At 49.0% G+C, this 14,535-nt stretch overlaps 1 protein-coding gene across 1 annotated transcript; it reads left to right on the forward strand.

Annotated features, from left to right (window-relative positions):
- The first annotated feature begins 862 nt into the window (after positions 1-862).
- On the forward strand, positions 863-13,324 carry LOC122369081 (dynactin subunit 4-like). Its single transcript, XM_043343485.1, has 11 exons — positions 863-1,087; positions 1,219-1,356; positions 3,806-3,917; positions 4,542-4,671; positions 5,078-5,180; positions 7,932-8,037; positions 8,574-8,757; positions 9,003-9,102; positions 9,500-9,609; positions 10,384-10,512; positions 11,384-13,324. The coding sequence occupies exons 1-11, from the start codon at positions 944-946 to the stop codon at positions 11,601-11,603; spliced, it is 1,476 nt and encodes a 491-aa protein (XP_043199420.1). The 5' UTR covers positions 863-943; the 3' UTR covers positions 11,604-13,324.
- The last annotated feature ends 1,211 nt before the right edge of the window (positions 13,325-14,535 follow it).

Below are 14,535 nucleotides of genomic sequence, written 5' to 3' on the forward strand. Positions count from 1 at the left end.
GGATGAAATATGAAAAGTGTATTCTGATTCATTGTGAGTATTTATTCCTTGAAGATTCAGGTTTGCACGTTTCGCTGTAAATTGTGTTTAAAATATGATTTTGCTCACATTTATGTCCCTTTTTGATCCATTCCTTTCCCACTAAAATCCGATTTCATAAGACAGGAACTGATGATTCAAATCACGTAGCTCAGTTCAGTTCCTTAGAAATTCTACTTGTAAACATTTTTCTTGGAATGGAAGTACTGGATTACATGAAAAATGTAATGATTTAAACAACAATTTTTCCAGAATCATAATATGTTAAATAGTTTTATGAGGGCTGTGGAATATAGAAGCTGTCTGCGTTTTAGCACAGACATCCTGATTGAAACATCTGCGCCGTATATGTACAAAGTCCCTTTGCCTGCTGAATAAGTGGGTTGGGGCGTGGTGAATACAAGGCCCTATATAGAAGGTATGCTCATTAGGCCGAAGCAGCGATTTCCGTGACGTCACTGGTACGAAGGGTCGGACGGCTGTAATGCAATCCTATGGAAAATGACCCAACTTTAGGGCTCTCCCACATAGCTGCCAACCTCGACACTAAGGTAAAAGTTATATCACATAAAAGCTCAAATCAAGACGAACAAGAAACCTATCTGACGTTTTTACGTATTACTAACGGCTTAGACTCTATTCAAGTATATTCAGAGCTCTGCATTACCTCACTTTTTCTGCCGTCAATGCCACTACAAATGTCTAGTCGGCGCACGTGCGCTTGTCGAGCGGGGACCACCAGTCGGGCGATTCAGAGCTGCCGCCCAATCAGAACGCCGCAATGCCGTGACGTCATTGGTCGCACACGACACGTTACGGAGATAGGGATGAGACAGCCCTGTGGTGAATATAGATAACAGTTTGTTATTTTTCTGTGATTTGTTGTGGCTTTAAATACCCAGACATGGAGCGACCAAACGTGCAAGAAGCGTTTCTTTCTGAACGTGTTAAGTACTTATGTTCCTGCGGCTTTTTGAAGCCAATTTACCGAGTTTATTTCTGTCGGCACTGCCAGAAGATAAGATGTGGAAACTGCGTCTCGCAGGAGGTAATTTATCTTAATTGTTGATGTTGGTGTGTGAAAAGATGACAGGCTTACTTTGCACACATCGATTGCATTTATCCATGAGCTTAGATTATGAGTATTGGCATCAGCCTGTGACTTGCATTCTTCCCCAGATGGACTCGACGTACTGCAGTGGCTGCTTGGAGATGATGTCCAATGTGGAGGCAGGGCTGAAAAAGAACCGCTGCTCCACTTGCAAGGACTGCCCCTCCTGTGGCCACACCCTCTCCACCAGGGCCACCAGCATCCAGGTGCGGAATGTAGCTGCATGTCCGAATGGAACTTCTAAGCCAGCTGAAAGTTTGATTACCTACCTAGCTGAGATTCTTTCCAGGGTCATTGGTCATTGGTAGTCAGTTGTTAATTCGGCAGTTTTCTGCTTTGTTAAAATTGCCATTTGCACATCACGCTCAAAATTAAATGTAAAACTTAAAGGTAGTGTGCCACTTTCCAATGATTTCCCATTTTATTTTTCCTAGGATAAGAAGCTTCTGTTTTTACCTAATATCGCTAAAAAATCAAAAATGGGCCTGGAATAGTGCCTTTTTTGCCTAAAAGTTTATCGGTCTTTCGATATGTATAACAACTGTAGTGGGCTGACCTGCAAACAGGCGTCGGCAACAATCGCGAATGCGGCGCACATGTGACAATAAGCAAAGGTCATTATAGAGTTACAACGTACGGGAATGAGTTTTCAGCTGTCTAATCGTAGACAACGCAATGTCGAACTTAAACTGTAAGCCTGTATTGGTATTGTTTCTTTAATTTGGCTGTCAGACATTAATTTATGGTTTGAAATATGATTTTATGTAAAATAATTGATATGAAACAGCCGTCTCTTAAGTTATGACCCCATTTCACCACACGCAAGTGGCAGAAATGACAATGATCAGCTGACGCATTTTTCTTGGCCGAAGTCAGATCGCGCGGCCCGACGCACCACGCGTATTTGGAAATTCCGACCTCGACGAGCATCAGAAGCCACCTAACAGGCGTGTTCGAAACCGCAGGAGATGATGATGAACGGGTTTATCGAAACTCGATTGGATGAGCCTATCGGTAATAGCGATTTTAGTGTGTGCATTTATTGTTCATAGTGGTGTGGAATGTGGTTGGGGTACGACCGACAACCCGTCGGGGCGAATTTCGCACTGGGGTACTCAAAATTTGAAGAATTTAAGACGTTTCCATTAGTTTTGAAGGTATGGATAAGCTCTAAAAATGCGGTTCTCCTTATCCGGGTCATTAACTCCATATGGTCCAAGAAAGCTGGCACACTACCTTTAACAGTGTGTTGGGGACAATAAGTTGACACATGAAGGTTTGGAAACAATGATATCCCTTCCCCTGAAAAATACAACCAGTAAAACGCCTTTTGGGCGAAGAACGAGCGAGCGAGATAGTGAGCCCTGCCCGTGCAGAAGGGCGAGAGGGTACTCCAACGGGCTTGTGCAAAGCACCCCTCTAACCGGTCGCTAGCGGTGTACCAAATTTGAACGCAATCGGCCCAGCCGTTCCTGAGATCCGGAAGCGGCATTCTGCACGTGCGCACGTGCAAACGGGGTCCAAAATGACTTTTGCACGGCACCCTACTAACCGGTCCCCAACCGTGTACCAAATTTGAGCGCAATCGGCCCAGCCGTTCTCGAGATCTGGAAACGCCCCCTGCACGTGCGCACGTGCAGTAGCACCCTAACCGCAACACATGGGAATGCATTGCCTAGTGGGTGCCTACCTGTATGCCAAGTTTCAGTGAAATCGCCCCAGTAATTACCGAGTTACTGAAATGAGAACAAATTTGGCACCTCTTATTGTTGTATTTTGCACGTGCACTGGGGGTGACCCACATGCATCGAGGGTATCCTATTTTTGGTAGAAGGGATGCTGCTACCCTACAAAAATTACCGCAAGTCAATCGCCCAAGCGGCTGCTGAGCTATGAGCCTCTCAAAATCACTACTTTTGCAAAACAGCTTGAACACCCTTGACTTTTCACATGGCACGTGCCACGACGGTCACTGAGGTGTATCAAAAGTAGTCAATTACGGGGTAGAAGGGATGGGGCTACCCAGCAAAATAGACCGCAGGCCAATCGGTTCAGCGGTTGCTGAGATGTAAGCCTCTCAAAAGCGTTACAGGCCGGGCCGGGCCGGGCCGGGCCGCTCATACTGAGATTTTTCCGTTATATTGAAAAGACTCGCTTCGCTCGCTGCGCTCGCTCGCTCGTAATAAATACCCCAAAATTCATGAAAAGAAGAATGATTTATCTTGTGCCACTGATCACTGCCACTGCTTAGTAAATGGCACTGCAGATAACTTTTTGATTGTTATTCTGACCGGACCTCATGAAAAGTAAGTTTTTTTCTAGCCTAAGCAATGCACTGTTTTTTTTTTTGTTTTTTTTTTGCCATTCTTTATTTTATACAGGCTGGAGAAGAAACCCCATTAGAGTAAATGAAGCTTGTCTATCAGACCAGACATTTCAAATGATGCAAATAGTTGGCATCATTGAGTATGGGGCTAACCATCAGAAAAGATGACTTGCATGAATAATCAATGAATCAAATGAAAGTAACCAATACATCAAATTGATATTTCGATCTTTGCATGTGCAGTTAAATTCATCAACACACCCACTGAGTAGCATTATTCCCTAGCCTATCATCAATGATGCATTCACAGAGGGCATTCTGTTCCTCAGGCTCCGAGTATGGAAGACCCGACCAAGATCGTGCCCAGGAAGGTCTACTATGTGGCCTGCGGATTCTGTCGCTGGACATCGCGCGACAGCAAGCTGCCCGATCAGAACGTCGGTCAGTAGCTCATTACTAGTCACTGGAATGTCAGTATTATAGTCAGAATGTCGGTCAGTGTCGCACTAGTATGTCAGTATCGTTAGTCAGAACGTTGGTCAGTGTTTCACTAGAATGTCAGTATTGTCAGTCAGAACGTCGGTCAGTATTACCCCAACGTCATTTAATTGCGGAGCACGTTTGTCGATATCTGAGCGTCGTCGGTCGATATTGAATCATATAATCGCTTGATATCGTTATAATACTCTGGTAGCTAGCAGATCAGAGGGACCGTCGCGGTAAGCTATTGCACCAATTTGCGGTATTGATTATGATAGATACCCAAACGTCTGTCAGCATTTGGCCAGTGTGTTTATCAGCACTATGCTAAGCATCTCATCCATAAATCATCTATAAAATAATAAATCAGATGCCTGCGCACGTTCGGCTAATCATTGTGAAAGAACGAACTGGAACGTTAAGCGGAAACAAGCTCCAGAATTGGGAAGACAAGCTCGAGAATTTATAAGCATTGTGCTGTTTGTGATCATAACTTCTGAACAAACCCTCGAATAATACCTTGCGTTATTGCACAAAGTTACACACCCTTGTATATTCTGAGATGCGACGTTTGTTTTGCGGCAGCGTCGGGCACGTGGACCGAGTTTGAGAACCCGGACTCGGAGCGACTGACGACCCTCTCCGACAACTACCGCGCGCTGGCCGTGTTGGAGCGGTCCGCAGCCGAGCAGGGCAAATACGGCCGGCAGGATAAGTGAGTGGGACCGGGAGGGCAGAGGAGCGGTCCGCAGCCGAGTAGGGCAAATACGGCCGGCAGGATAAGTGAGTGTGTGTGTGGGGGGGGGGGGGGGAGGACTGGAGCGGTCCGCCGCGGAGCAGGGCAAGTGAGTGTGGCCGGGGCAGGGGGCATGATATCCTACAAATGCCAGGAAGTCTGGTACTGTGAAGATAGATGATAGACGTCATATAGAGACGTCGGATAGATAGACAAGACGATAGAATTTAAGTTGCCTTGAGCTAAATACATCGAAGAAGCTGGTCAAGCTGGAGGCGAGGGAATGATTGTAATGCACTTCATACTTCTCTGTGATGTGCTCATGAGCTCATGTTGTTCTATGAATCCCGCTGTATGACGCTCCTCGCTCTCTTTTCCCCATCAGGACGCGCCGTTTTCTGGAGGGCAAGGGCAAGTTTGGCGCCATGGCGCGCGCCACCCGCAAACAGGCCGGTCTGCCGCCGTCCCGCTCCCTGGTTACAGCCAAGGTGGGTCAGGGGGTGGGACGATTAGTGCCCTGGGCCTGGCTGCATTATACCGTGACAGGAGAGCTGCTTGGCGGGTCGGGCAGATAAAGGATTTGGTTCTGACAACCTTCCACTGGGGTTGGTAAAGGGAATGGAGGCGCTGACACTACAGTGTACAACAGCTTCCTGTATGGGCTTCCTCTTGTGCGAGGGTGCGGCTGCTCGGAGTTGGGCTTAGAGATGGGTCCTGAGCTGTAGAAATATGTGAATAGGACTGTGTGCTGCTACTTGCTACTGGTATGATATATCAAGCGAAAATGGCATGTTTGTTTTATTTTTGTTGGGTTAGGCCAGGGGTCGGCAAATGGTGGGGCATGCCCCCTTTGGGGGTAATGGCGCCCTTCGGCGGGGGGTAATGAGGGCCTCTGAGAAAGCCTCATCTTTTTTAGAATTGACGGCTCCCTTGATGGGACAAACATCGTAACTGTTGTGCCCCAGGATTCAAAGATTAGTCGAGGTCAAACGCACAAAGCATGAACTGATTAGCTGGCGCATGCCAATTTTCATGTAACTGCTCACCATTCCGTACAGTCGTGGAAAGTAACTGTCATGTACTAGCCGGCGCTCGTCTATTGGCGTTTTCACAGTCACTAACGCAAGGGAGAGGAGTCTTCCATTGCACCCTGACCTGAGCATCTCGGTCTCTGAGCTGGAGCTTTGCAGAAAAATTGAGCGTGTTGCCCGTGAAGATAAGCAGCCGCTGCTACCCAATTTAAAGGTCGTTGGTCATTGGGTGACCTTCCATAGGTCAATAACAACTGCCGAGTTAATCGGGTCCTGCTGTAACTTCTTGAAGTGAGATTTTGTGGCCTGCCATGATCTCAAGAAAGATCTCACAAATCAACGGTTATTCGGGTTAAGGTCATGCCATTTTCAGGACAGATAAAAATGATCGGCTCGATGGTACAGTTTTTTTTTTTCGTGGTCCTACCCTTTTAACGTGACCTATTCTCGAAAAATACCCGCTACCCCTATACGTATGGGGGTTAACCCGCGCCCCGCTGGGGCTCCTGGATTTCCACGCCCTGCTGGAGATGGAGGTTAAACACCCCCTATTAACTTGGCTCCTGGGTTACTAGCGAAACGCCGTAGTCGGCGATCGAAAGAGCGTAAGAAATGATGAAGAAAAAACTATGGTCACCTTTTAGGTCAAATCAAAGGTCAGGTCACCAGAGGTCATCGAACGTAAAATTTCGCCAATTTCCAGGTCAACCTTTGACAATTTTCGACAAACTGGCCTATAGCTCAGGAAAGGATAGAGCTACAGCGCTGCGGAAAAACGCATTCGATAGCTTTCTTAACGTTTTTTCTGATGCCTGCCCTCAGACTCAACCGAAGATAGTTTAGCCTGCAGGAGACAAAAACTGCCAAAATGTACGTTGCTTGCTGATAGTTTTTCTTAAATAACTTTCACTCAAAACTTGCAAGAGCTCACTTTTATCAGCATCGTGCTCCTCTCGTCGAGAAGAATCGAAGGTTTTGTTGCACATCAGTCGATCCGTATCGTCGAGCTGAACACATCTAAGGCATTTTCATCGCTCTGGGATGCCTTTATCAAAAGTTATTAGCGAATAGCTGTTAGATACCATTCATGACCTGAAATGACCTCAGGGACATACAGTGGGGTTATAGGTGCAATTTTCCGGTTCAGCGGTCATGTTTACTTGTAAATAAGAGTGTCACAGTGTTAGGAATGACACTGGTCCAAAAGAGGCGCTTTTCAATTTTCTACCATTGACTTTGCGCCCTCTCCCATTGATAATGGGAGAGGGCGTGAAATTGACCTGAACTTTGGTCACCGACATCAAATCTCCAAGATAAAAATTTTGTACATGTTGTTGCCTTTATCAATTCCTGAAAGTTTGAAAGAGATCTGTTACTCAATGCAGCTAAAACAGGCGTTGCAGTCTTTACTGAGGTGAGGTCACTTGACATGATCTGGTGACCTGACCTTGAGTGACTCTGGTCTGAAATATTCACAACATGTGCAGAAACGATGTATGATAAAATGTTCCAAAATGGTGGCGCTCCGTGCCAACGTTTTTGAGATATTTGCGAGAAACCGCAAGGGAAGGGGCCTGCGGTTTCTCGCAGATATGGTACCCAAAGAGTCACGGAAAAGTATGGAATTTCAGTAACCCTGGTTGTACCACCAATGGGGTCTGGTAGGTGGGGGTAATGGCCCTGCCTGGCGCCAAAAAAGGGGGCACGACCCCGGAGGACCTGCCGACCACTGGGTTAGGCCCTTTCGGTCCAATGAGACCATTTCAGAGCCGGGAGGATGATAGGATATAGGGGGAGGCATTGGTCTGGGCAGGCACCCTAGTGAGTCGCCGGGGCTGAGCCCGTCCAGAGGACAGGCCACCCAGCCCCAAGGCACTCACTGCACCCGGCTACGGGGTGCGCTCCCTCAGAAGCAGCGTTGCCGCTCCAAGAGAGTAGCCCGCATGAGATAAAGTTGCCTGTCCAGCCCGGAGGGGGGTTGCGGCGTGGAGGAGAAGGATTTCAGTATCCTGAGGATAGAAGCACGGAACGGTGATGAAAATGGCATGGTGTATGAAGTGAAGATAGTATTGATTACTTTGTCCTGTCCATCTTTCAGTCACCCATATTGTGACCATACCAGGACCTGGACGCCAAAAGCCTGACGGAGATGGCAGAGCCGTCTGTCCCACTGACCCTACGAATACAATACCCCCTCCCCCTCCCCAGGACTTGGACGCTAAAAGCCTGAAGGAGATGGCGGCCGAGCCCTTTGACGAGGCTGATGACGCGCTGCCGGAGTCGGCTTTCACCGAGCCGCTCGTACTGACATCTGGTGAGCGAAACGACAACTATCTCGTTACAAACGTAGCTGAATTCACGTAGTAAAAATCGTAGACACTTTACGATGGTTGTTATCAGTCTCGACGCTAATTTAAGTGTTTGGTAGAAATCGTGATATTATTGATACGTACTTTACGTATGTATTTCTATTAATGCGTATGACTTTTTAAGTGTATTTTTTAAGATATTGCATTTCTGTGTCTTGTGATCTCAAACACCCAAGTCGATTCATCCCAGAGTCATTCAGCATTTACCGTCGCCACTGAGTTGACGTGTCTCCCGGTAACAGCACACCCGTATCTCTCGCCTAGTAACAACTTTGGAACAGCGTCTGTCGTTCCCCCGGTAGTAATGTTTGTCTGTCTGTCTGTCCCCCAGTGACAACTCTGGACCAGCGTCTGGCGTTCCCCCAGTGATGTGTTTCTGTCTGTCTATAAGTTCCCCTAGTGACGTCTATCTGTTCCCCAGTGACGACGCTGGACCAGCGTCTGTCGTTCCTCCAGCAGTAATGTCTGCCTGTTTTCCCAGTGACGACGCTGGACCAGCGTCTGGCGTTCCCGGAGCTGCAGACGGAGCGCCAGGATCGGCTCCAGCCGCAGCACAAGCACGCCGAAATGAAGCGCTCCATGCGCTGCCGCTACTGCGACCACAACCTCAGCAAGCCAGAGTACAGCTGCATCAGCATCAAGTTCAGGATCCAGCTCAACGCCTAGTGGGTAGCAGTCTTCGTTTGGGATGATATGCTCGGTGCTGTCGCTTAGTTTTCTGTGGAAATAAATATTTTCGGCCCAGGCATATTTCTAGGATCGAAATTTGATTATTTGATTCACTTCAGTTTCCGACCTAAGATCTAGAGTTGCGAACGAACTCGGATCGGCTCGTCGAACTGCGCTGACCCACATGACCTAATCCGGCCGACAGACGACCTCTGACCCCTGACCTTTTGACTGCCGCCAGCTACCACGTACCGGACGTGAAGATTCTGTCTGTCGGCGAGCTGCTGGTGGGACAGCAGACTGAGACCGTGTTGACCTTCAGTAACCCTACCATCTACCCGGTGAGAATCATTCCTTACCCAACCCGTCATCCTGCCCGATGAGAAGAATATCAGACCCTGCCAAATACCCGATGAAAATCACATCCAAACCACCATCTTCTTGGTGACAGTATAGCAGTCAGCAACCTATTTTTGTCTACCCAATGATGACCCTTGGCAACCCCAGCACCTGCCCGGTGAGCTGGTCCTGGCGTTTTCGAGATATGTGATCGGCTAACGCAGTATCTACGCAGTGTGGTCTGTGTGTCAAGTGGTAAACGACCATTGCTATTGTGTTGCTGCGAAGTGTCAGATGGCGACCTACCGCTGATATACGGACACCTGACGCCATGTCATAATAGGTGTCAGCGATCTACGACTGATGCTGACACAGAAACCGTGTCATTGTGTGTCTCAGATGACAATTCGTCTTGAGAAGTACCGCGAGCCCGACGAGGAGGAACTGCAGGAGAACCCCGATCCCGAGCACAAGGAGAGCTCTCTGCTGAGACCAGTGACACTGCAGAGGTGAGAATCCACACAGCTCTCTGCTGAGACGAGTGACCTTACAGAGGTGAGAACCCGACCCCGAGCACAAGGAGAGTTCTCTAATGAGACCGGTCACCCTACAGAGGTGAGAACCCACACAGTTCTCTGCTGAGACCGGTCACACTGCAGAGGTGAGAACCCCGACCGTGAGCACAAGGAGAGTTCTCTGCAGAGACCAGTCACACTGCAGAGGTGAGAACTGAGAACTCACACAGTTCTCTGCGGAGACTGGTGACCTTACAGAGGTGAGAACCCAGACCCCGAACACCAAGAGAGTTCTCTGCTGAGACCGGTCACACTGCAGAGGTGAGAATTCCCACGGTTCACGGAACTCTGACCTTCGCTGCAGGGTGGAGCCGCACGCTCAGCAGACTGACTAGCCCATTCTGCCCTCCGCGCCCGCTGAACTCTGTTTACCTCTGTTGAAATCTACTAATCTCCGTACGGTAGACCTCTGTTGACATCTGCTGACCTCTTTTGACCACTGTTAACCTCTCCTGACCTGTGATGACCTCTGCCGACCTATGATGACCTCTGCCGACGTATGATGGCCTCTGCCGACCTATGATGACCTCTGCCGACCTATGATGACCTCTGTTGACCAATGCTGACCTCCACTGACCTTTGTTAGACTATGCTTACGTCTGTTGACCTTCACCGTACTATTGACCCCTGTTGGCCCCTGGTGACCCCTTTTGACCCTGTTGATCTCTGTTGACCTCTGTTGATCTCTGTTGACCTCTGTTCCCACAGAGTGGAGCCGGACATTCAGCAGACGGCTGAGCTCACTCTGCCCGTCGCTGAGGTGGTGCTGGCGCCCCGGGACGACTCGGCCGAGTTTGACGACGCGCCGAGCTCCTCCGAGTTCCGAGACGACCCCAGGTCAGAGGTCATCTAACGGTGTCGTGCGGGGTCAGAGGTCATTTACGGCCGTATTTGGGTCATGTGGTGCTATGATAGTTCCGGGATGACCCCATGTCAGGTCAATTAAGGATATCGTGGGGGTCAGAGCGGTCATAGAAGTGTCGTCTAGATCAGGGACGGTCCCATTGTCGGTCAGAGGTAGCATACAGACCAGCGGGCTGTCTCGGGAGTCAGGGGGCTCAATGGGAGGTCGTCTAGTTCAGGACTGTTCTCAGGTTAGGGTCTGTCACGGTGGCTCAGTGTCAAAATCGTATCAACGTGCATCATTGCGAGTGCTCTGAAAAGTTAAATAATATTTCAGGGTAGTTAGGATACTCACTGTGGGTAATTCGAGGACTTCGATATTACAGTTTTTGTTGTCTGAGATATCAGATATAATGAATGGCCTCGGATAAATCTCCTCTAATTCTCCTCCCCACAGTGTGGTGGTGGTAGTGATGTGGCGTCAGGCCAACAAGGTGGCCCGGTGGGCTCCCCCTATAACACTCCCCCCCCCCCCCGCTCCCCCAGCGTCGTCGTATGGCGTCAGGCCAACAAGGTGGCTCTGCGGGTCCCCCTATAACCCCCCCCCCCTCCCGCCCACAGCGTCGTCGTGTGGCGCCAGGCCAACAAGGTGGCTCTCCGTGTCCCCCTATAGCAGCCCCTACACCCCTCCCTCCCCCAGTAATATAGTGTCTCAGAGTCAGAGTCACCCTATAACAACCCCTATAACACCCCTCCCCTCCCCCTCCCGCCCACAGTGTGGTGGTGTGGCGCCAGGCCAACAAGGTGGCTCTCCGTGTCCCCCTATAACACCCCCTATACCCCCCCCCCCCCCTCCCGCCCACAGCGTCGTCGTGTGGCGTCAGGCCAACAAGGTGGCTCTCCGTGTCCCCGTGACGCCCCTGCCGTCTGCCGCCGGCGGCCGCTGCTCCGCTGCCCTGCTGCTCCATTACAGCTACACAAACACCATTGTCACCGGCGAGAACAAGCAGCCGCAGACTCTCAAACTGCGCGCCCGGCTCGTGGTCGACCTGGGGGAGATCACCGCCGCTGAGGGTAGCGGGTAGGACGGTGGGAGGGAAGGGTAGATAGAGGGCAGCGGGTAGGGTACAGAGAGGGTCAAAGGATAGGACGGCAGGGAAAGTGGCTTGATGCGGCGAAGGGCAAGAAGATGAATACTGCAGGCAGAAAGAGGAGAGATTGAGATAGGGAAGAGCAGCTGTCACTTGTCAGTAAATGGATTGGAGAGTATTCAAGAACAGCGATTTACGGCGAGGGGGCAGCTAAAGCCTGAGAGAGTCACTGATGGAGCGATAACCGCGGAGTTTGGCAGGCGATTGAAAAGAGGGGAAAAGAGGTAGGTACCAAAGGATGGGGAGCCACTAACGACTGATAAAGATAGAGAGTCGTGATTGCTAGTCGCTATATTCTAGTAATCTTAGCTAGTTGTAAGCAGTGAAAAGAGTCTTGAGACCTAAATGGGGCGTGTACTGTGTGAAGGGGAACGTTTGGGATGCACAGCCGGTGGTAGCTCTCTTTAGCATCTGATGACAGCGAAAATACTGGCAGAGGCTGTCCTAACACTTCCTATTTATATGGTGTGTGAAAAGATGCTTTTTTCAACCGAAGGGAATGCCGGACATATGCTTTGAGGCGGCGCTTTGAGCAACGGTAGCCCACTGTGCGGCTAGTGTCTTTGGGTGTTGGGCTACCGGTTCACGGCTGCCTTAGTTCTCAGCGCAGCTGCGTTTCTATATAGAGAATATGCCGAGGAGGGATACGATCGGGAGGTCCTCGTTTCTGATTCGCCGAGGTCCACGACAGAGGTCTGGGCCCGCAAACGACCCTGTAGGTTACGCGTCCGTAGCCCCCAATTAGCTAAGATTTGGGTCGTGCACCTTTGAGTAGAAGGCTTTTCAAGTGGTCTGGCTTAGACTCTTTCTCCGGTGTTGCTTTGAGTGTTGTGTGTTGTGAGACAGATTGTAACATATTTTCTGTCCCTCAGGCGAATGCTTTTTTTTGTTTGTTTTCAACGGAATTGTGGATTACCGTTGGTTATTATTTATTCAGTGATGTGATGGCCTGGCTTTTGGTCGCAGGCTGCCTTCTTTGGAATTTTGTTATTGTGGCGCAATGTAACTGTGCTTTGAAAGCAAGTTTGGAAACTTCCACATATCTGCTATTTGGATACCAGGCACTCTATCCCGTGAAGGAGTGCTCACTCCCTTTATTGTGGTGAGCCTTTTTGAGCTTCCAGCCTCTAAGGGACGTGTTCCGGCGGTGCGAGCGACTTTAGCGAGTGTCATTTGAGCGAACGTCAATTGAGCGAACCATTTTCAGCGAATGGCAATTCAGCGATTATCAAGTTCATCGATTATCAAATATAGCGATTATCAATTTTAGCGAATGCTATGTTTCAGCGACATCTATTTCGTCGACTACAATTTGAGCGACTGTCAGTTCAGCGAAACATTTCATCGTCCTGTAACGGTGGATTTTTTTCTTTCGCGAGCGTATCCATACGAATGTTTCCGGAATTTCTCATGGTTATCCGGAACTGGATGGCGGATGTCGCGCGTTCAAAGGTCAGACATTGAGCTCCAAATTTAATGCTACATTTGTTAAAAATTCCAAGTCGCAGAACCGTGTTCCGGTGAATGTGACTGACCGGCCTTTGTTACCTTCTTTAGGATTAGGGGCATCCCCTTTGAAGTCCAATAAAAACCGCACGTTGCACTCGGAATGCACACTGTTCTTGTTGCCCGTAAATATAACTAAGCACGCACTATGAGATGTTTTCAACACGTGGAAGTGTTATGGAGAAGACGACTAAGCGAGCTGAGACTCTGTTTACGTCAGTGTGAAGCAGACCTTTGGTGATATCGTGATACCGGGCCGGTCCGCCGACTGACGGACACTGCTCTGTCGTGATATGAACAAGGGAATCGGTTCCAATGCGCCCGTCGCCCGCATGATTGTCAGTCCCCGTAGGTAGAGCGAGTTTTGTTCACAATAGCAGCAGCAGCTTTCAGAGACTAGTTGTTCACGAGACAATAACACCAGTCTGGAAACTACGGCGATTCACAGGACAGTAACAACAGTCCCTAGAGACTGCAGTTATGCACAGGACAGTAGCACCAGTTTGGAGACTGCAGTTATACACAGGAAAGTAACACCAGTTACTGGCAAAGTTACTATTGTACACACTATACAGGACAATAATTCCAGTTCCTAGAGACTCGGCACTTGTTCACAGGACAGTATCACCCAAGGCCATAGAACTACGTATCACCAGTCATTGGTGACTGCAGTTGTAAGCAATTGCATAGGAAAGTAGCATCAGTAAATGGAGACTGCATCTGTACACAGGACAATAACGCCAGCCAATGGTAACCATAATTGTGCACAGGACAATAACACCAATGAAGACCACACTTGTGTACAGGACAATAACACCAGTAAATGGAGATCATACAGGATCCTGTTTCACGGTACGCTGCCTATTCCTACCAGCGCTACTGGCACTTCTACTAATGGCGCTACTGACACTTCTGTTCCGGTTTCAATGAATACATCAGTCATCAACAACGCTCTGCCATTGGCTGATGTGATCAGTTACCTATTCTCAGGCAAGTAGGTATTTTGGTGATGCAATATCTTGCATTGTAATAAACATCTAATAATTTGCATATGTGTAGGGTAATTATAACTATCATTCGGTGTAATTTGCTACGAAACAGATCCTTTGCTGTGGATCACAACACTGTAGGTATAAGCCACCCCAACCCAACTCTTTTTGACTGACCAATCAGCCTGCATTTATCCGCCCCTGCTTACCGTAAATCATAAAAGTGTGCCAGGAACGACATTCTGACTGAACACGACTTCCTAAACAGAAGCTAAACCGCAAAGTCACCGTTGCCCATCCACCAGTGTCTCATTTTTCAATGTTTTGACTGGCGTCCTCCCACTTTGAGGGATTCTATGGAAATCCGAACA

The sequence above is a fragment of the Amphibalanus amphitrite genome, unplaced genomic scaffold (assembly GCF_019059575.1).
Source record: "Amphibalanus amphitrite isolate SeventyFive unplaced genomic scaffold, NRLGWU_Aamphi_draft 001005F_arrow, whole genome shotgun sequence".
NCBI classification, from domain to species: domain Eukaryota; kingdom Metazoa; phylum Arthropoda; class Thecostraca; order Balanomorpha; family Balanidae; genus Amphibalanus; species Amphibalanus amphitrite.